This window comes from Mirounga angustirostris, unplaced genomic scaffold, assembly GCF_029215605.1.
Source record: "Mirounga angustirostris isolate CCGP_5_RB_7025 unplaced genomic scaffold, mMirAng1.0.hap1 SCAF_4, whole genome shotgun sequence".
Classification (NCBI taxonomy): Eukaryota; Metazoa; Chordata; class Mammalia; order Carnivora; family Phocidae; genus Mirounga; species Mirounga angustirostris.
The window spans coordinates 174,543,865-174,564,724 of record NW_026991712.1 but is presented as its reverse complement, the minus strand read 5'-3'; the positions used below and the strand labels follow the sequence as shown (position 1 = coordinate 174,564,724).

The following is a 20,860-nucleotide window of genomic DNA, read 5'->3' as shown; positions in this document are numbered from 1 at the left end:
GCTCTGTTCAGTGCGTAGAGTACCCTCCAGCTGTAGTAGGTGCTCAGTAAACAGCGGTCCACCGAATGTTGGTGGAATAACAAATAGGGAAGGCCCTAGTGTGTAGGCGATGCTCAGTCAGTACCAGCTGGATCTTGGAGATGCAGGGTAGAGGCTGGGACAGCTCATTTGGGGTGCCCAGGGCTGCCTGTGAAAGCATCTGGGCCTAGATTTCTGGGTGGTGCCTGGTCCCTCACTGGTCACAGCCTGCAGGAGGAGAGTCCCATAGGATAGTAAAGCTGGATGGGCCTGAGCACTGGGGCTTCTCACAGAGCCAAGAGCCTCAGGCAAACAGGAAGCCCATGATACTTGGCTTTCTTCTTTAGAATTTTTTTTAAATTGCATTTATTTATTTTTTTAAGTAATCTCTACATCTGACGTGGGGCTCAAACTCATGACCCTGAGATCAAGAGTCACACTCTACTGACTGAGCCAGCCAGCCGCCACCCTTCTCTTCAGCTCCTTAAGCCACTCTGACTTCTGAGGGCACGAGCTGCCTCGGAACAATGACAGCCCTGTGCCAACCCTGCACCCCAAGGGCTAGGAGAGAAAGCACTGGGTCTGGAGCCAGGCAGATCCCAGAGCATGGCCTGGCCTGGCCCCTCCTTAGCAGAAGGATCTTGGGCAGGTCACTTCACCTCTCTGCATCTCCGTTTCCTTCTCTGTGAAACGGGCGTAGCAGTATTTCCCCCGGTACTCCGACCTCCTGGGGCTTTTGTATAAAACCCAGTGAAAATGGGTTCACTAGACTGAAGGGCCTACAAGGCAGAGCTTTGCACCTGCACTGCTGAGCATAGGGCCAGGCACACAGTAGACACTTGGAACGGGTCAAAGAGTTAAACTCCACTGACAACAGCTGTTGGAAGGGGAGGGTCTCAGTCCTGCCTGTAGTAGGGTTGTTAGGTCCTGTTCAAAGACCTCCTATGGTTCCAAGGGTTTATACATTCCAAAAAGAAAACCTAACTTGTGTTCAGTTGCACTTGAAATGTGTTGACCCATCTTTAGCTTGTTTGCAAGCTTTATCCTTTGGTAAGAACAGCTGGCTGAGCATGACGTAATGTAGTTGCTTACATTATAAGGGGATCAGAAAAACTTACTGAACTGGAGTTCTGAGGTCAGACTGTGTTCCAAGAAACAGGAAATCCAAGGCAAGCAATAAGGGGAACGAATTGGCTCATGTAACCTGGATGTTGAGAAGTGAGCTTCAGGCATGGCTGCATCCAGGGACTCAAGCAATGTTACCCAAGACTCCAGATTCTAAGGAGTTGCTCCACCTTTAGGCTCCACACAGTGCTCCCTGCCACTGGCCTCAACCTTAACAACACACCATCCAGGTGGAGAGTCTTCCAGTGTAAGCCAATCAGGGCCCACCTGGAGCTGCCAGGGCTGGGGATCAATCCCATCCAAACCACGGGGCTGAGAGGGGGAGGGCTGCTGTCCAAGGAGACTTCGGTATTGTCAGGAAGGGGGAATGGATTCCGGGTGGCCAGAGATCCCAGCACGTACCCACTATGGTCATCAGAAGGGGAGCCATGGAAAGCCGTCGGAACATCTGCACAGCACTTTACAGTTCGAAAAGTTCCTTCCCTCCCAAGAAGCTGATCGTGGAGGCATAGTGGCATTTATTATCCCTGCTTCACAGAGGAAGAAACAGCTCTAGACTATTTGGCCAGGACCCTGACTTGTACCCCTGGGCTGCCCCTGCCCATCTCAGCCTCTCCGAGGAGTTACAAACCTGGAAAGGGCTGTCCTGGGCGGGAGGGAGACAATGTGACCAAGCGAAGCCCCTCCCCTTATGGAGGCCGCCCAAGGGGAGTTGGCAGGGGGCGGAGGGAGCAGCCTGACTTCAGGGCCGGTGGTGGGGTGGTGGGGCAGGGGCCGGGCACACCACAACCCTGCAGCACTCGGGGCCAGGACGGCAGTGCGCACGCATACACAGGCGGAACGAGATCATCCGGCACACTGACGCAGGGCTCCCTGTACCTGGGGCGGCAGAGGCCTCGGCTCTTGCCGCCGGTGATGGAAGTTGTCCTGGCAGATGGCTGGGATGGGGGTAGTAGCAAGTACTGGCTGTGGAGCCAGCCAGGCCTGGCCTAGATCCCAGCTCTCCCACGCGATGGCTGTGTGACCCTGCTCCTCCCTCCTACTTCCCGAGTCTCAGTGTTGTCTCCTGACCCAGAGCTGATAATTCCCACCTCATAGGATCCTTGGAAGGCAGAGCCAAAAGCTCCAGCACATAGTAGGTGCTCCATTAAGAGCCTCTCCCTTTCCATCTCCATAGTGTCCTGTTCATAGCTGTGTGACCTTGGCCAAGTTACTGAACTTCTCTGTACCGTGGGAGCATTGATGGCCCATACGGGAGGGTTGCTGTGCGGGTTAGGCGAGTCAGTGCATGTGAAGTGCTTCGAAGGGGCCTGGCATGCTCGTTCTGCCCGTTACTACCAGCTAACGTTGAGTGTTTTAATGTGCCAAGCCTGGGGCATTTATCTCCCGGTTTATTGTATTCTTATGCTTAACAATCGTAGGGAGTCAGGCACACACGATGATGGTCTGCCTGGGACACAGGAGGATCCTGAGGCCCAGAAAGGTGAAGTGACGTGCCCAAGGTCGAGAAACCTGTAAGCGATAGGCACTCTGCTGAGCTGGGCACCCTTCGGGTGGGACCCTCACTTCCGTGGGCTCAGGTTTCCTGCGGGGCGAGGCGGTCTCCCTGCCCTGCCACCTCCTGGGGTCTCCAGCAAATGCACTAGGGGCATTAGTCTCCTCCTCCTGCTGGAAGGTTCTCCGGGAATGTGAGGGACGTGCTTATCCAGGGCCAGCTGCAGCGTGCTATCTCTGGGAACATCCGTGTACTCCCAGCCCTGACGCCAGCACGGTGCTTGCGAGCCCCCTGCACATGCCACCCAGGGATGCTGCTTGTGTTGGCCGCTGCCCAGCAGGTTACAAGTTCACTGCCTATTTCCCCCATCCTGAGCTGTCTCGGCCTCTCTCAGGGCCCACGTGGGGGCTGTGGAATGGTGGCTTCCTCTCCCACGGAAAGGCTGCCAGGGTGCGTGGGCCTGGGGGGCGGGGTGTGGGGAGAGCCGGGGTGGTCCAGTGATCTGCTCAAGGACCCGCTGGAGTAAGGGTGGGGTGGGGCGGGGAGGAGGCGTGTGTCTAGGCTCACTCACGCCGCGCGACCTCGGGTAAGTCACCTCACCTCACCTCTCTTTTGTAAATGGGGATAAGGGGAAGTCCTCCCTCAGAGGACTGGGGTGACGTGGGATGAGTGTGTAAGGAGCCCGAGCCCAGTAGTAGCTGCACGTGGTCCATTCATCCACAGACACGGACTACTCACGCTGCAGCTGGAGCAAACGTGCTTCCTTTCTAGACTCGCCGGCTGCTTAGGGGTTTACGCTTGGCCCCGGGAGATAGAAACATCCACAAGGAATGTTGAGATCTGGCTCGGCCCCTTACTGGCTGTGTAACCTTGCACAAGGGACTTAACCTCTCTGTGCTTCTGCTCTGTCACCTGCAAGATGGGCGTAATAATAGTGCCTACGTGGCAGGTGGTTGTAGGGATTAAATGAGTGGATGGAGGTAAAGTGTTTCCCGAACAATGGTTGGCACGTAGTAAGGGCTATGAAAAGGTTTGTTGTGATTAAGAACACAATGACAAAGTGTGAAATGAGGGCTTTTTTAGAATGGTCTCAGTTTGAATGGTTCTCTTCAGGTGACACAGATCATTCACGTCTGGAATTCCAAGACACTGGCACTAGGCTGGAGACTGCCTTGTGCTTCCAGTCAGAGCCCCCACATCGTAGCTGGTTCCTCTGGAGCCCTGTCCCTGCTGTTGATGTGCTGTGTGACCCCGGGGAGGCGTGCACCCTCCCTGTGCCTGCCTTATCGTGTTGTCGATTGTGAGAACAAGGATGGACAGTCCGGTGTCCTGGTAGCACAGGGGCTCCTGCCGCAGGAGTGCTGAGTGTACCCAAGTCTGGGGGTGGCAGGCACCTCAGAGAGAACACAGCACGTGCCCCCCCCGCCCCCCGCCATGTACTGTCCGTGGGATGCTGGAAGCCTGTGTGCCCACAGAGCAGCCATCCCTGACCTCCTCTGCCAGGCCCTCAGCCATCTCAGGCCCCAGGCACGGGTTTCGGGGCCCTGCCATCCCCCCTCCACCCCCGTGTCAGCTCTCCTCCCACTAGTGGGACCGTGACTGGCTTCAGTCCTCTGCCCACAGAGCCAGTTGGTGGCATCCAGACCATCCAGATGCCCCAGGGAGTCCCAGAAAAGCTTTGGCTCCAGAACCCAGGCCTTTGAGGCCTCTGATTCTAGCTCTGCTGTGTGGCCTCGGGCAAGTGGCACACGCCTGAGCTTCAGCGTCCGCACCTGTAAGATGGGCTGGCATGTCCGTGTGCAGGGACACGCAGGACGTGCTCTCGACCGGGCTGAGCTCCGCGAGCAGAGCCCTTTGTGGCCGGTCTGGGCTGCCCCCTCTGTCCACCTGTCAGGGGCACCCTTGTCTCTGTTCATCTCAACCCCTCCCCCCCAATCCTTCCAGCCTGGCCTGCCTTCCACTCCATCCATGGAACCTTCCTGGCAGATCCTGGATGTTCTCTCTCTCCCCTTCGAGGAAAAGAACATGTCGGGCTGCGTGGTGGGTTATTTGCTCCCCGTGTGGAGACGTGGAGCCCTTTGACTCGAAGAACTGGAACCTTGCCCCCTTCCCCTTCACTAAATACCCCCCTCCTCCTGCCACGTGGAGCTGTGCAGCGGGCCTCTGGTGGGGCCTTCCAGACAAGCAGGTCTGTGGGAAAGCCCTGAGGGTAACTAGCTGCCTGGCCGAGTGAGCAGGGAACGGTCAGTCCATTTTCTGCTCCAGACCTTCGTGTGCCCCTCTCCCTGCCTGTCCTTGGCGTATCCGTCCATCCTCCCCCACTCCTAATCCTGGCTGCTGGCTGGCAGTCACCGAACACTTCCCATGCCCTGTGGCCTGTTTTAAGCCCCTTCGTCTATTAACTCCTACAATCCTTAGTTTCTGTGGTTTCTGTTAGTCTCCCACTTTGCAGATGAGAAGCCGGAGACACAGAGGGTGGGATCGGCGGCCCTTAGCTTCCCAGCTCGAGGGGCAGAGGCAGGGTCCGAGCCCGGTGCCCCGGCTCCAGGGCTCGCTCTTCCTGCTGCTGAGCTGCGTCTTCAGCCACTCACCCCTTGGCCGCACTGCCCTCTCACCCAGCCACCGACATTCCCTGGCCGCACAGCTCTGCGCCCAGCCCTGCCAGCCTTGGGCCTGCCACCATCAGCAGAGCTCATGCCATGGTAAGGGGGTGACGGCCAGTGGCTCTCTAAGACTCTGATGGGGTGACCTAGGTTCTGGGAGCTTGGGGAGGAGTCGTACCCACCGCATGGGCTGAGGCGGGGGTGCGGGGCAGCTCTGCAGAGCTATCAAGGTGGAAGGATGATGGGAAGACTTCATGGAGCAGACAGCAGGGAACATTCTAGACCAGGGAACACTGTGTACAGAGATGTTGAGACTGGAAGTGCTCAGGGGACAGCTGGTGTCTTGGCTGAGCCTTCAAGACGCAACGGCTTGGCAGACAGCGGGGCTGACACCATGCCTCCCCGGGCACTTGCACATCTGTTTTCTGCCCACATGGCGTGCTGTCAGCAGCTGGAGGGCTGAGCCTTGCCCTGTCCCCAGCATCTGGCCCAGTGCCCTCTGGGGAAGTCCCTCCTTGGGTCTGACCTGCAGCCCACTCTGACCACCACACATTCCTTCCTGAGCCCTACACCCGGAGGCTGCTTCATGGCAGCCATAAATAACCTACGTCAGTGAATGAATAAAGTCCTGGCCAGCAAGGCTTGCCAGAGACGCCAGGCTTGGCTGAGAGAGGGATTCCGTGTCCCCTCTCTCTGACCCTGCAGCTGCAGTGTTCCTCCCCAGGCAGCTGCTGCAGCCCAGTTCGGTGCTCTAGCAGGCCCCCCAGCCCCAGCCCAGTCCCCAGCCTGCTGGCAGCTCCGGGAACACTCAGCACTTGCTGCCGCCACAGCTCCTTCGAAGAGCCAGCAAGGCCCAGCTTGACAGCCCAGAGGGTGCTGGCTTCCGCCTGTTCTCATTCTGATTGTTCCCTGTGTGTGTCCATGGGAAGGAGGAGCTGGGCAACCGGGGTAAGTCTTTCCTCTTTCGGCCTCAGTCTTCCCATCTGGGCAATGGGACAGTCTGCAAAGCAGTGTTTCCCAAACTCATCTGCTCACAGAATGATTCAGCAGGTCCTGTGGGGGAGAATGGGGAATTTGGGGGTTGGTGTGTCTCTTTAATCTCCTTTTAAATTTGAATCAGCCACACCCTTTTCTTTCTCTATGCTCCCTTCACGCAAAGCTCCTCAGGTCCTCAGCACCTAGCAATACTGTTAGCCCCTGGCTGGAGTTGTACAGATACACAAACACGCACTTCTAACTACCTCCCAATCACTGTAAAGAACACCTCCATGACTCTCATACATTTCCCAGTCTGTCCCCCTCCCCAGGAAATCGCTTGGGAGTAGGACCCCCCCCCAACCCCTGCATGCACCCCCAAGTGATTCTTGTGGCCTGGTTTGGGGAGATCTGCTCAAAGGACCCTCCCCAGCCCAGACTTTCCAGGGCTGTGACTTCTAGCCTGGAGGCTCCCCAAGGACAAAAAACTGCCCTCTGGCCCAGCCAAGTAAGGCTAGGGAGCACAAGGTGACACTCTTTGGGTCTCCTATTGATTTGGGAAGCTGGAGGGTGGGGGGAGTCTTAGAGCTGTTCCAGCCCTGGGGAGCTGGCTGGGGCAGGGAGGGTCTCTGGGTCAGCTGTGGTAGAGAGAGCCTGGAGCAGGGGTGACCTCCAGGTAGGTTCCTTGAGGGGTCCTGTGCAGGGCGTGGTCAGCATCTTCCATCTGTGTGAGCCTGGATCATCTCCACCACTGTGTCCGCCCCTCCCCCCACTACTGCCCAGGCCTTCCTTCCCTTGCCTGGGAAGGGGGACAAATGATCTAGCTCTCAGGGCTGTTAACGAGGACTAAACTGAGGTCACGTATGTCCCACTCAGTGTCTGATACATCGCAGGTGTTCTCCCGAGCGGGCGATGGCTGTAGGCTCAGAGGTACAGGGACTGACCCAAAGTCACACAGCTGGGAAGGGGGGTGGTCTGGGGCCTGGCCCAAATGTGCTGGCCTTGTGACTTTACTGATGAGCCTCAGTTTCCCTATCTGTCAAGGGGGCCAATAAGCCAACCCTGCCTGGATCACTGGCATGCTGTGAGGGTCTGATGCAATCTGAGTGAAGGGCCTATTGAAAAAGAGGCTTTCATGGAGTCATACCACTGGATTTCCTATTTTCATGGGGAGCCTAGTGGCCCTTCTGGAAAGGGGGGACCTCTTGGCACGAGAGGGTAAAAGCCTCTTCCCCTGGGCGCCTGGGTGGCTCAGTTGGTTGGGCGACTGCCTTCGGCTTAGGTCATGATCCTGGAATCCCTGGATCGAGTCCCACATCGGGCTCCCTGCTCGGCGGGGAGTCTGCTTCTCCCTCTGACCCTCCTCCTCTCATGCTCTCTCTCTCTCTCTCATTCTCTCTGTCTCAAATAAATAAATAAAATCTTAAAAAAAAAAAAGCCTCTTCCCCTAACCTTGAATGCTTTGTGTACCATAGGGTCTGAGGTGTCCCAGGTGACGGGAGGCGTAGCTGGACAAGGCCTGGCCTCATAGGCACAGCTGGTGTTGTGTCAGCTCTGGGTATGTCTAGTGGCTTCCCTTCTCTGAGCCTCAGTTTCTGAATCTGTAAAATGGGAACCGTAACCCTATCCTGGCTTGATGAGATGTTGTTGGGACCCAAGAGAGATATGGGGAGGGGACTTCGGAAGCAGAAAGGGCCCTTCAGGCAGGCAGTCGCTCAGCCACCTCCAGCCTGTGTGTGCTGACTCTCCGGGGATAGCCGGTGATTTTACTGAAGGCTGCTGTCCTGCAGGGCTGGTGTTATCCCGGTTCTGGGGCCGTGCAGGGGTCGGGGTGACCGGCTGTGGAGGCTGGGCGATCTGGGTTCAGATCCCAACTCTAACGTTGCAACTCTGAGCTTCCCTTTCCGTCGTCCTGTAAGAGGGGATGCTGATGCCTGTCTTACGGGGCCAGGCACACAGTGGGTGCTCAGTAAGAACAGTTCCTCTTATTCTGGACATAGCTTCCCCCTCTGGCTGGTTCAGTGCAGTCTCGTGCCCGGGCTTGTAAATGGGGTCGAGCAGCCACTGTTGCTGCTTCAGACGAATAACGGATCATGACCTTGGCCGGCCGGGGATGCCCTTCCTTCTGCGGCTTTTATCCCACAGGGTGACCAGCACAATGGCTACTACGTAGTAGGTGCTTTTTTTTTTTTTTACCCTGGGTGGTCAGGAATCTCCAAGAGGACAGAGATCCTGTCTATCCTCTTCCCCCAGTGAGTCCTTAGTACCTAGGACAGAGTACCAGGTACACAGCTGGTGCTCACTCAATGTTTGGGAATGAAGAATGAATGAACAAAGTTGAATGAACAGGCATCAGGTGGAAAAGGCCTGGCTTGGGGGGAGGGGAGCTTCATGGGCTGTTCCCCACCCCCCACCCATCCCGTTTCATCCCTCCAGGGCTAATCCCTAAAAGATTAACCCCAAGGAACAAAGCCAGGTCACTGGCCACTGACTCAAGGCTTTGCAGAGAGCATCCAAGGCTAGTGTGCAGGGGGCTGTGGACAGGGGGCTCTGTGGGGCCCTCTTTGCCCCAAGATGACTCTTCTGTCCCCCACCCTGGACATGGTCCTCACGGCGGTCCTCAGCCTCCTCCTCCTGATGCTGGCCTTGAGCCTCCTCTGCTTCTTCACCTGCCGCCTGGCCAGGCCACTCAGGTAGGAGAACTCGCCTGGGCCTAACTCCCTCCCCTGCCAGATCTCCTGCCCTGAACTCATTTGGCTACAATTCGCTCTTGGCGGGACAGAGAAAGGGTGGGCACTGGTCTCTCTTTGCTCTCCGTGGTGGGGAAACCAAGGCCCAGAGAGGTTAAGAGTCAGCCTGGGATTGAATCACACTTGGCCACGGACTCGCTGAGATCCTTTGCTCAGTTTCCTAAACTGTTCAACAGGCTAATGACACTTGCTGTGAAGATTAAGTAAGACCACAGATGTCAACAGTTAGCACAGTGTTCGGTACCACATGAGTGCCCAAGAAATGGTAGTGATTTATATCTGTCAACTGCCCTGGACCTTTTGGGACCCAGCCACTCAGGACTGGCTTTTTGCATGGCTCTAAGGGGCTCCCATGCCCTCTGCCCCAGGACGCTGAGTCAGTCCTCAGGGCCAAGGCTCAGCCCCTCGGCTCCCCTCTCCTGACCTGCCAAGGAGCTGCTCCTTCTCCAGGGACCAGAGCCCAGTTAGGGCTTCTGCATACTTGTCATGAGTAATCAGAGCACGTAGCTGGGAGCCTGGTGGAGACGGTCCAGCTGGGAGGTGGGGGGCAGTGGGCCTGGCACACACTCGAGACTCCGTTCTGAGCTAGTAGAGCATTGGCAGAGGGTGGTGGGCAGCCAGGGCCCCTGCAGCCCCCGACTGGGCCCCACTGAGCCCATCACCAGGGCCAAGAGAGAGCAGGCTTGGAGCCTCTGGGTGGCGGTGGGGGCCAAGAGGAGGAGCCCGCAGAGCAGACTCTGGCTTCTGAAGGGTCTCCTAGATTCCACCCCCCTCTCCTTTTCAGGCAGAGGCAGTGGGAGAAAGCACGAGAAGGCACCTGTCTGTCTCTAGGACAGGGGGTCTCAAAGCCACATCCCTGGGGCCAAAATTCAGAGCATTCCAGCCTGAATCTTGAGGCTTTTCATTAAGTTAGCATTTACAGAGCTGTTTCTGTGTGCACAGGGTTGGGGATTCAACAACGGGGAAAATGATGTTTACTCTCCCAGAGCATCAGGCTGACAGAGAAGAGAAACAAATAAGAATAATCATGCAGGCTGGATGAGCCCTTTAGATCTCCTGGGGCCACCCTTGACTTTTCTTTTTCCTTATTTCCTTGTTTGTATTGGGCCCAAGGGGCAGAGAGGATTAAGTCCTATTTTTCAGTGCATGGTGAACTATCATGAGCCTTGGTTTTCTCACCTGCAAAGGAGATCACAGCCCGCCTCTGTCCACTGTAGGGGTTACTAGTGAGAAATCATGATGGAAGTCTTCATAAACAGTGACGTGCAATACACAGGTCATTTGCATTCTGTGTTTATAGATTGTTTACCTAAGCTCTTAGTATTGTTTTTATCTTCTTGAAATAGAACATACACGCATTCATGCAGAAAAGTGTCAATATTACACATCGACCGCTTGTTTGATTTTCAGACGGAATCCACCCATGTAACCAGCCTGCAGATCAATCACAAGTCCCTTGTGCCCCCTTCGGTCTCCACACCCTCAAGTGTAACCTTTGTCTTGTCTTCTAACCCCTCGCTTCTGACCCCTCGCTTTGTCCTTATACTTTGTATCTTGGGAATTACTCTCTATGTACTCCTGGATTGGCTTCCTCCAGTCAACTTTACCTTGGCAAGATTCATCCCTGTTGTGTGGAGTTGTTGATCATGATCATTCATCCTAACTGTTGCTTAGATTTCCATTCTGAGAACTCACACAGTGTATTTCTCCATCCTGCTGAAGGTGGAGCAGTTCTGAGGCCGGACGAACAGAGCTGATGCGAATGTTCCCATACTGGTCTTTTGGTGAACGCACGTGTGTACATTTCTGTTGGAGATAGATGGGTCAGAGGACATATGTGCGTTTCGGCTTTGGTAGATGCCGCCAGTTTTCCGAAAGGGTTGTACTGATCTACACCCACTCCTGGCAGTGAACGGACACCCTAGTTATACTCTATGCACTTGCCAATGCGTGCATTTCTCGGCACACACAAAGGAAGGATTTGGGGTGGTTCTTCCCTTCCCCCTGCCTCCCTCCTTAGAGCATTGGCTTTCAACTGATGTCAATATTTACCAATATTGCCAAGCACTGGAGTATGGACAAACAAGGCAAAGTCCCTGCTCTTAGAAACTCCCAGTGTGGTGGGGGAAATGGACCAGAAAAGAATTACTTTCAAAACAGGGACATACACACAATGGTGGAGGTGATATGAAGTTCAGAGGTAGCATCCTCAAATGAGTGGCCATCCGGGAGGCTTCCTGAAAGAGGTGACTTTGGTTTTTAAGCTATTTGGAATAATATTGTGATGTATTGACACTGTATATCAATTTAATAGCATTCTTTCTGATGTTACGGTTTACTCTAGAAACATTTGAGAAGGGGGCACCTGGGTGGCTTAGTCAGTTAAGCGTCTGCCTTCGGCTCAGGTCATGATCCCAGGATCGTGGGATCGAGCCCCACATCGGGCTCCCTCCTCAGTGGGAAGTCTGCTTCTCCCTCTCCCTCTACCCCTCCCCACCGCTCCTGCTCTCTCTCTCTCTCTCAAATAAAATCTTAAAAAAAAAAATTTGAAAAAGGTAGAGTAAAAAGAAATCAGAAATCATGCCTCTCAGAGTTAAGTGCTGGTAGATGTCAGATGTAGTGTTTCCTTTTAGTTCCTGCCTGCCCTACTGCCCCCCATTAAGGAGCCAGGTGGATGCGGAAGCAGGTGGAAAAGCATAAGGGTGCAATTGGATGGTGCTTTTGGTGAATGCTGGGTGTTTTGTGGGTGGAGGTGCTGGTGAGCCCTCACCTCTGGGCACTGAAATGCAGTGTGTACTTTCCCTTAGATTTATTTATTTGAGGGAGAGAGAGGGAGAGAGCGTGCATGCGAGCAGGGGGAGGGGCAGAGGGAGCGGGAGAGAGAATCTCAGACTCTCCGCTGAGCTCGGGAGCCCGATACGGGGCTCGATCTCAGGATCCTGAGCTCCTGACCTGAGAGAAACCAAGAGTCGGACTCTTAACCAACTGAGCCACCCAGGCGTCCCCAGCATGCACGTTTTTGAGATTGAATCGATCCTCTGCTAGCAGCAGAGTGGTTTCTTTCTTTTCTTTTTTTTTTTTAAAGATTTTTTATTTATTTATTTGAGAGAGAATGAGAGACAGAGAGCACGAGAGGGAAGAGGGTCAGAGGGAGAAGCAGACCCCCTGCTGAGCAGGGAGCCCGATGTGGGACTTGATCCCGGGACTCCAGGATCATGACCTGAGCCGAAGGCAGTCGCTTAACCAACTGAGCCACCCAGGCGCCCAGCAGAGTGGTTTCTTATCTGACACGACACCCAATGGTAGAATGTTGTGCATCACTGCTGTTTCCTGCAACAAATGGAGAGTAATCGTTTTTATTTCGGTTTTGGTGGTAATATATTTTCCTTTGAAACTCTTGCCTTTTGAAATCTCTCCTCTTCCAGCAACATTTATGCACAATGGGGTTAGTACATTCTCAGCTGCAATTGGGGTTGCCCCTTGTGATCCTGACAGGATGACCACAATTTAAAAACTTTCTTATGCCATCGAGTACATGCTCATTTTAGGCAATTTGGAAAATTAAATAATAATAATAAAAAGAAGAGGAAATCATCATTCATAGTCTTACTGCCCAGAGAAAACCACAGCTAATGTTTTGGTGTATTTCCTTCCAGTGTGTGTGTGAACAGTTTTTTTTTAAATTATAAAGGTAACATCTCAACACAGGAGAAAATTTGGGGAATGCAGAAAAGAGTGAAAAGGCAATCAAGTCCTCCGAAATGTCACCACCCAGAAATGGGCACCCTTAGCAGCCAGTCTTCTTTGGGTCACTCCTATAGCTTTTATATCTCACAGTAAATGCCAAGTTCTAGAAGAGAATGTGGCAAATGTGGTTGTCCCTGTAAGAAAGGGTGGACTCTGTTTTGTCTCAGTTGTGCTTGGAACACGGGTCATTAAAAGGCTGCAGACTAGTCAGGAGCAGGAGTAGCCTCTCCTGGGAGCTTGTTAGAAATGCACTCAGGAGTCTGGGTGAAGGCAGGTGGACCCTGGGCCTATTTCCTTCTAAGAGATTCTGGTGCATGCTGCAGTTTGGGAAGGATTACACAGGAAGACCGAACTCTGATGGGGTTCAGGCTCCAGATGGACCGGAAGTGGGAGTTCACCTAGGAAATGGGGAAGGAACCACTTTGCAGCATGAAGCTCATTATACTTACATGACCGTTTTTGTGATTGAGCTTCCTGAGGGAGGGACTGCCTGGGTTTGCATCCCAGTGCCCAGCCCCATGCCGGGCCGGTGATCAATGCTCAACAAATAATGAATGAATTAGTGAATGTATAAGTGGATGGATGAATGAATTCTGGAGCTATGGCCCACATGTCTTTTGTTTCCCTTTAATTTCTAGGATTGGAACATCAATTAACATCTGACCACTGCCAGCCCATCCCCTCCCACCCACGTTGATCATACCTCTGGGCCGGAGAGAGAAAGCAGGTCTTGGAGAGGGCACCATGATTTCTCCCTTCTTAGTGCTGGCCATTGGCACCTGCCTTACCAACTCCTTTGTGCCAGGTAGGCTGGAGGACCCAGGCAGAAGAGCGGGGAAACTTGGTGCCGGTGGGGTAGGAGGAGGGCAATATCTCTGTTCAGGGTCATAGAACTATCCAAATGATCTAACAGCTGGAAACACATGTTCCCAGAGCAGGAGGTCCCAGCTCTGCTCTTGCATGTGCTAGTGTTGGACGGGCCACTCTTTTTCTCTTTATATGATCCTATTCCTTAATTGGGGTATAAACTATGCCAAGTCTTGGGATGCTAAGCCTCCTGTTGGTTTTGTCTACTTAATGCTCCCCCGTGGTGATAACATTTCCTTGTAGCTTATAATTTTTGCTGGTGAATTCAACAGGAGTTTTGTTTTTTGTTTTTTTGTTTCTTATTGGAGACTCACATGGAAGTGTTTCCATGGTGCAGTGTTGTTGTGTTTGATTCTTCAACTAATTCTAGACAAGTTTTTATGTTAATTCTTCAGTTAGGGGTTCTTATGCTGTAAATTCAGACCTCCGCGGAGACTGGGCTTAGATTTGGAGTTGCGCTCACATTTCTCAAGACTGGCTTTCTTTCCCCATCCCTTCTATAGTAACACATGCACATTATCAACCTAGATCTGTATCTGTTGGGACACCCTGAGGGCCGCCCAGCCTCAGCCCCAGCGGGAGAGGGGAGCCTGCCTTGGCTCAGTCCATCACGTGGAAGTTCTCTACCTGTCTGGTGGAGAGAGTAAATGCCTCCTCTTTAGGGCTGTTGTGGGAATCCCACAGTATAGTCAGTGTTAGGCAGGGAGTGGGTGCTCTTAGGAAGAATATTTTCAACAGATGAGGAAATTGGGGTGCAGGGAAGGGACTGGCCCTCCCCCGGTGACACAGCAAGTCAGGGTTGGGGATGAAACCCAAACTGCCGGGGTCTCAGGCCATGCCCCGCTCTCGATCCCATGATGCCTTTCAGTGTGGATCCTTGGGGATCTGCAGTCACTCTGTGGGACCACGTCCCTGCTTTCTCAACACTCACAGCCCACCTGAGTGAAAGCTAAACAGATGGATGAAAAGTGAAAAGGTGAGACAAGCAACAACGTGAAAAATCTTCAGATATTCAGCAATTCAGTCTTTTGTATTTGTTCCTTTTTAGCCATTCTGATGTGTGTGTAGTGGTGTTACATTGTCTCCCCCCTTTTTTTTTTTTAAGATTTTATTTATTTGTGAGAGAGAGAATGAGAGACAGAGAGCATGAGAGGGAGGAGGGTCAGAGGGAGAAGCAGACTCCCCGCTGAGCAGGGAGCCCGATGTGGGACTCGATCCCGGGACTCCAAGATCATGACCTGAGCCGAAGGCAGTCGCCCAACCAACTGAGCCACCCAGGCGCCCCGTCTCCTCTTTTTTTTAAATTAGGTATAACTTATAGTAAAGTGCACCAATCAAAAATGTATAGCCTTGTGAATTCTTACATATTTTATGCCCATGCAACCACCATCCAGATTAAGAGAGAACATTTGTAGTCATGGGACACTAAGGGCTTTCGTATGCACTCCCCAACCAAGCCTGCCCCCAAGCCGAAGGAAGTGCCCTAGGCTTACTCCTGCCACCACACATGAATTGAGCCTGTTTGGAACTCATGTACATGGAATTATATGGTATGTACTGGCAAGTACTCTTCCCCTAGCATTATGTTCTGAGCATTTGTGCATGTCATGTAATGTTCTCCAAAAACAATGGCCTCCTGATACTCAGTTGTCCAAGGCCATGATTGCTTAAGCCAGTCCTCTGACAATGAAGTCAGTTTCACATCCACTAACCCCTTCTCAGGGTCAGGCCCTGGGGGGTGGCGCTGGTCCAATAGACAAGGGCTCTCGCCAGTCTTTTCCGGTCTCACGAGGAGCATCCCGAGCAGGGAGTCTGGCAGAGTGGGATCACAGCTGGAAGCAAGAAGAAGGAATGGATGCAGGGCAGGCTGACGTCAGCCCAGCCCCTGGAGGAAGGGGGGGTCTGCCCGGATGATGTTCGGGAAGGGGAGGGAAGGAAAGGACTGGTTGTCGGTAAGTCAAGACGGGAAGTAGTGCATCACCACCCAGATTGCACCCAAATGGCCAGAGAAGCTCCTTGACCTACGCCTTGCCACTGTAGTAGGTGTGGAGGAAGGCAGGAGATGGGAACCAGCCCTGATCAAACCACCACCGGCTCTGGAATTTGTTGAGACTCAATCTCAATCCTAAAACTGCCTCTAGGAAGCTATGGACTCCCGTTTTCCTGGGAGCAGAAACTCAGATGGTGGGAATCTGCCTCGAGGTGCACAGCTGGTTGGGAGGGCCAAGGCTCCCCAGCCTGCAGCGTGGGGCTCTGCCTGTGAGGCCTGAAATGCGTGAAGTCGGCAGAGCCCTTCATTAGGGCGGTGGCCCCAGAGGCTGCCAGGGGGAGGCGGCGCGGACTAGTCTGCGGGGCCTCTGCTTGTAGGAACAAGGGATTCCAGGTCTGGCATGGAATTATTCCTGGGGGTGCGTGATGGTGATCTCCTGGGGGTCAAGTATGTCATTTATTGAACCCGGCCGCCCCCCTCCCCGCACAGTGACCCTGAGAGGAATCTACAAAAACCGCATTTGGCAGGGAAGGAAATGGAGTTTCAGAGAGGTGTGACCTGCCCCCACGGGGGTCCTTGGCACAGCTCTGGTTGTCACTGAGGTCTGTCAGGCACTGCAACTGTGTTCTTTCCATTGGAGGATTGACTGCTGGACACACGGGGGCAGGGTGGAGGGTGCGGTGGGGGTGGGGAAGAAGAGCATTCCTTGTTCCCAGTTTTTCTCAAGACTAAGGACAGGGACATCCTCCTCTTGGCTAATTTCTCCTAACAGGGGTGAGATTGTGCGTGGCTGCTTGAAATCGGATTCGTTAAACAAAAGGCAGTCTTGCTTTCCAGTACTGCTGTCCGTGCTGTTGCTAACTGAGGTTTCTGCTGACTTTAATGAATAAGCCAAGCAGAGTTTATAATTGATGGCTGGATACCTCTGGGGACTCCTGCAGGTGAAAGTAGTTTGTTCTCTTGAGCAGATTAAACATTACCCTCGTAATTGTGCTTGCACAATTCATTTGCTGCCTTAGCAGAATGTCTCTATACGGGGTGGAAAGAAACAGCGTGGGCTCCGGGGAGTGGAGCCAGAGCTGTGTGGCCCCGGACACATTGGTTGGTGTCTCTGAGCCGTGGACTGGCCCAGGTCTACAGACCACACAATGGCTGGCGGACATAGACAGCCCGGCTCCCTCCCCCAAGTCCAGGCAGCCCTGCCCTCAGGCACAAGAAGTTGGGGTATCCGTAATGTCTGGGGAGGGGAAGCTGCCCCCCACCCCTGCCAGAAAACTCTGCCTCTCTGTCTCTACAGAGAAAGAGAAAGACCCCAAGTACTGGAGAGACCAAGCTCAGCAGACCCTGAAATATGCCCTCAGGCTTCAGAAGCTCAACACCAATGTGGCTAAGAATGTCATCATGTTCCTGGGAGATGGTGAGGCCTGGGGGTCCCCGAGAACATGGCTGGGTGAGGGCACCTAGGTAGGGGCTCAGGGAGCCAGGCTGTGGTGGAGAGGGCTGTGTTGAAGAGGCTGGGGCCCGGCGGGGGGAGCATGTTTAAGGGGTTGGGGGGCCAGGCTGTGGACCCAACAGGTCTGTGTGCTCTGCCAGGCAGTCCCTGAGGGTCTGGGGAGGGGAGGGAAAAAGGGGCCACAGAACCGTGCTCTGGTGCCCACGCCCCACCCAGCCTTGGCCCCAAACTAGAGAAGTGTAGGTGCCCAAGATGAAGAGGCGGGGAGCCCGAGAGACTGAGGCTCCCCCTTCCCCTGCTGCAGGGATGGGTGTCTCCACTGTGACGGCTGCCCGCATCCTCAAGGGTCAGCTCCACCACAACCCCGGGGAGGAGACCAGGCTGGAGATGGACAAGTTCCCTTACGTGGCCCTCTCCAAGGTGAGTTCGGCCGCCCTGGGCCTAAGCCTCCCACCTCTCAGCTTGGCCACACCGAGGAAGGGCAGGCGGGTGAGGCGGTCAGCCCTCCTGGGGTCTCCGCGGCCCCACCGTGAAAGGAGGATAGCAACAGCTGCTCGCCAAGACTTGATCTTGGGGGTCTTAGTTGTCGATTTAAAAATCGATTGACGTATAACCGGCACAGAGGAAAGCGCACGTGCCCCAGCGGGCGGCTTGAGTTTTCACAGACTGCACCTGTCTGCGTAGCCGGCGTCCAGGCTACGTGACGGCAGCCGGCAGGCCCCCAGCTCTCCCCCAGCCCCTTGTCCCCCCGCCCCCCCCCCGGCTTCCAACACCACCGAGGAGCTGTTCTGCTTTTGTCCTTGCTGTCCGCGGAACCCCGCAGCATGTGTACTTCTGCGCTGGCCCTGCTGCATTCATTCCCTCCCCAGGCGCCGCCGGGTGGTAGATTAGTGGGGGCAGCTCTTGTGCTGGGGTCCCTGCTGGGGTCCCTGCTGGGGTCCCTGCTGGGGCCGTTATGTACTGAACATCCTCTGGACACCCTGGGTTGGGCCCAGGGCTCACTTCTGGGAGAACGGCAGTGGCCGGGATTTTTTTCTGTGGCTCACAGGCTGGTGGGGAAGGAAGACAGGCAAATAGTTTTAGGTCAACCAGAGGTCTGAATGGGGGAGGGAGGGGGGCCTTTTTCCGCATTCTAGATCCTGCTGCCCCCTCACTTTTCCTCCCTTTTTCCCAGCCTCCCCCCCCGTCACTTTTTCAAGGACCCCCCCTTCTCTAGGACTCACCTGCCTCCCCCACCCCCTTGCTGGCTCCCACAGCCCCAGACCCAGAGAGAGGCCTGAGTGACCCGGCCCCCACCCCCCTGCATGTTGGAGGGCTGCCCTCGCCCCTTCCCGCTGCCCTGGCCACCAGGGCACAGGGAGTGGGGGCAGGACACAGTGGCTAGGTGATCCTGTGGCTCTGGGGGGCCCTCAGGAGGTAGCGGGGTTTCGCCAAGGCCACAGGAGGCCTCTCTGTCTCCGTCATGCCCATCCTCAGGGTGTGAGTGGGGGTGAGGTGGAGGCCACCAGCAAGGCCTGGCCGATGCCTAACGCCCCTTCCCCACCCGCAGACGTACAACACCAACGCTCAGGTCCCTGACAGCGCGGGTACTGCAACAGCCTACTTGTGTGGGGTGAAGGCCAACGAGGGCACCGTGGGGGTGAGCGCAGCCACCCAGCGCACCCAGTGCAACACGACTCAGGGAAACGAGGTCACCTCCATCCTGCGCTGGGCCAAGGACGCTGGTGAGTGGGGGTAGTGGCAGGGAGTGGGGCCCGGCTCTGTGTCCTGTCTGGGCCTCAGTCTGCCTGCACTGGATAATGGGGAGAGGCAGAGAAAGATGCTCTCCAGGGCTTTTCCAGCTCTGGTGGCTGGGAGCCTGGGGGATGTTCGTGGAATCCCTTCCATGCCCGGGAAGGCTAGTGGCTTAGGGGGTTACTTAGATGTGGGTTCCAGTCCTGGCTCATTTCCCTGAGTCTCTTTAGTTGACAATAAAATGGCCATGAAAACATGGCCCCCTTATCCGTATGGTGTGAGGAAGGTAAAGAACGTAGCCTGGTGCTGGCCCCGTGGGAGATCAGTGTCTGCTTCTCCCTTCCTCCCTGGAAGTGGGGGCCCTGGCTGGTGTCCTGGGAACTTGGGGTCAGGGTATGAGGTCGACTGACAAGGTGACAGAGCCACACTACCTGAGAGCCCTTAGGAGGGCCCTGTGTTCTTGTAGGGCACCCGGGGGGCTTCCTGTTGGGGGGGGTTCTGCAGGGTACGTGATGGAGGGGAGGACCCCGGCCCAGGTGCTCACAGCTCAAGGGCCATCAAGGAGGGGAGGGCCACAGAGGTAAAGGGAGCTGTGCTGCCGTGATCTTCAGAAGCCACCGTCCCCCCCACCAACCCCTGCAGGACTGGTGGGGAGACTGAGCCCCAGGCAGTCAGTGGAATGGATGGGAGGCCAGCCTTTAGTCAGGAGAGGGAAGGAGAAGACAGCTTGGACAGCCCCATCCCCAATCGTCCTCTCCCACATGCCAGGGAAGTCTGTGGGCATTGTGACCACCACGAGAGTGAACCACGCCACCCCCAGCGCTGCCTACGCCCACTCTGCTGACCGGGATTGGTACTCAGACAACGAGATGCCCCCGGAGGCCGTGAGCCAGGGCTGCAAGGACATTGCCTACCAGCTCATGCACAACGTCAGGGACATCGAGGCGAGTGTGGGGGTGCAGGCTGCTCAGGGACGGGCGGGCTTGTGAGGCGGGGCCTCTGGTGGGCCTCAGGCCTCTGCCGGCTCAGGAGAAGCGGCCCGGCCTGGCTCCCCACACACCTGGGAGGCTCCCAGCCCATTAGGGGATTTGCGGTTGGGGCAGGGAGCACTGGAGGCTTTCTCCGCGGTGGGGCTGAGGGATAAGCCCTGATGTGGCTGCCACCACACCCCAAGAATCAGGCGCCCAGGGATTATTCTGTAAGTTGGGATCTGGCGCTGCACCATTAGCCCTGCCCGCCAGCACGGGGAGGTAGGGGTGACCCTGTGGCCATCTGAGGGGAGCACCTGCCCTGCACCTGCCCACAGGCACAGACAGGCCCGTGTCCCGTGCGCCCGGCCAGGAAGCCCGGAGAGGCGGTGGCGTGGGCAGTGGTTAGCACGAGTGCCCATGTTGGAACCTCCGGGCTTCCGGTCCTTGCCCTGCCGCTTGCTAGCTGTGTGACCTTGGGTCGGTTAACCTCTGTAGCTTCCCTTTGACAGCCCGTTTGTGACATGTGCCTCCCTCGTCAGCCCACTGCAAGATCCAAATAAAATAAGCCCTTGGAGTTTAGTAAGGCCTGGCGCCCAGTGGGTTCGCAGAAGGCGGTGGCGTTCGGCGCAAGCCACACAGGCCGGCCCCGAATCCCAGCTTCGTCACCCAGGCCGTCTCGTGTGCGCAGGCGCGAACACACAGCCCAGATACTGTTCCCTTCCCTACTCTGTTCTTAACTGAGGCCCTCCAGCTTGCTCCTTTTTTAGGCTCTTGTTGCCCACTTCTGGGGTCTGGCGAGGGGGCAAGGGGATTTTAGCTCCCTGAAACTAAAATGGGGGTTCAGTGAGGCTCAGAGAAAGCCCCAGGTCCCACCTACCCCTCACCTGTTCCTACCACCACCAGACAAATGGACTGGCTCCCGGACCCTCTGTCCCCCATGTACCACCCCAATTCCCAAGGCCCCTCTCCCCACCCATGACTTCCCTTTTCTAAGCAGTGGACTGAGCACCCCCTTTCAGGACAAACAGTCCCGGCAGCCCCTCCTAGTGAGCATGTATCTGAGGCCAGGCCTCTGTCCTGACTTTGCCTCCACCTGATGAACATCCTGGGGCAAGTTGCTTCCTCTTCCTGA

General features: G+C 55.3%; 1 protein-coding gene across 3 annotated transcripts in view; it reads left to right on the top strand.

The window, feature by feature from the left end:
* Positions 1 to 20,860, top strand: part of ALPL (alkaline phosphatase, biomineralization associated) — a 54,080-nt gene that overhangs the window by 22,382 nt on the left and 10,838 nt on the right. The window contains exons 1-6 of one of the 3 annotated variants that reach the window (XM_045898512.3): positions 5,620 to 6,189; positions 13,352 to 13,518; positions 16,868 to 16,987; positions 17,328 to 17,443; positions 18,573 to 18,747; positions 19,526 to 19,701. In XM_045898512.3, the coding sequence (XP_045754468.1) occupies positions 13,458 to 13,518; positions 16,868 to 16,987; positions 17,328 to 17,443; positions 18,573 to 18,747; positions 19,526 to 19,701 (648 nt within the window). In that variant the 5' untranslated portion in view covers positions 5,620 to 6,189; positions 13,352 to 13,457. Of the gene's footprint in view, positions 1 to 5,619; positions 6,190 to 7,750; positions 7,775 to 13,351; positions 13,519 to 16,867; positions 16,988 to 17,327; positions 17,444 to 18,572; positions 18,748 to 19,525; positions 19,702 to 20,860 lie in introns of those variants that run through there. The other 2 variants (XM_064589799.1, XM_045898513.3) reach the window with 2 other exon arrangements.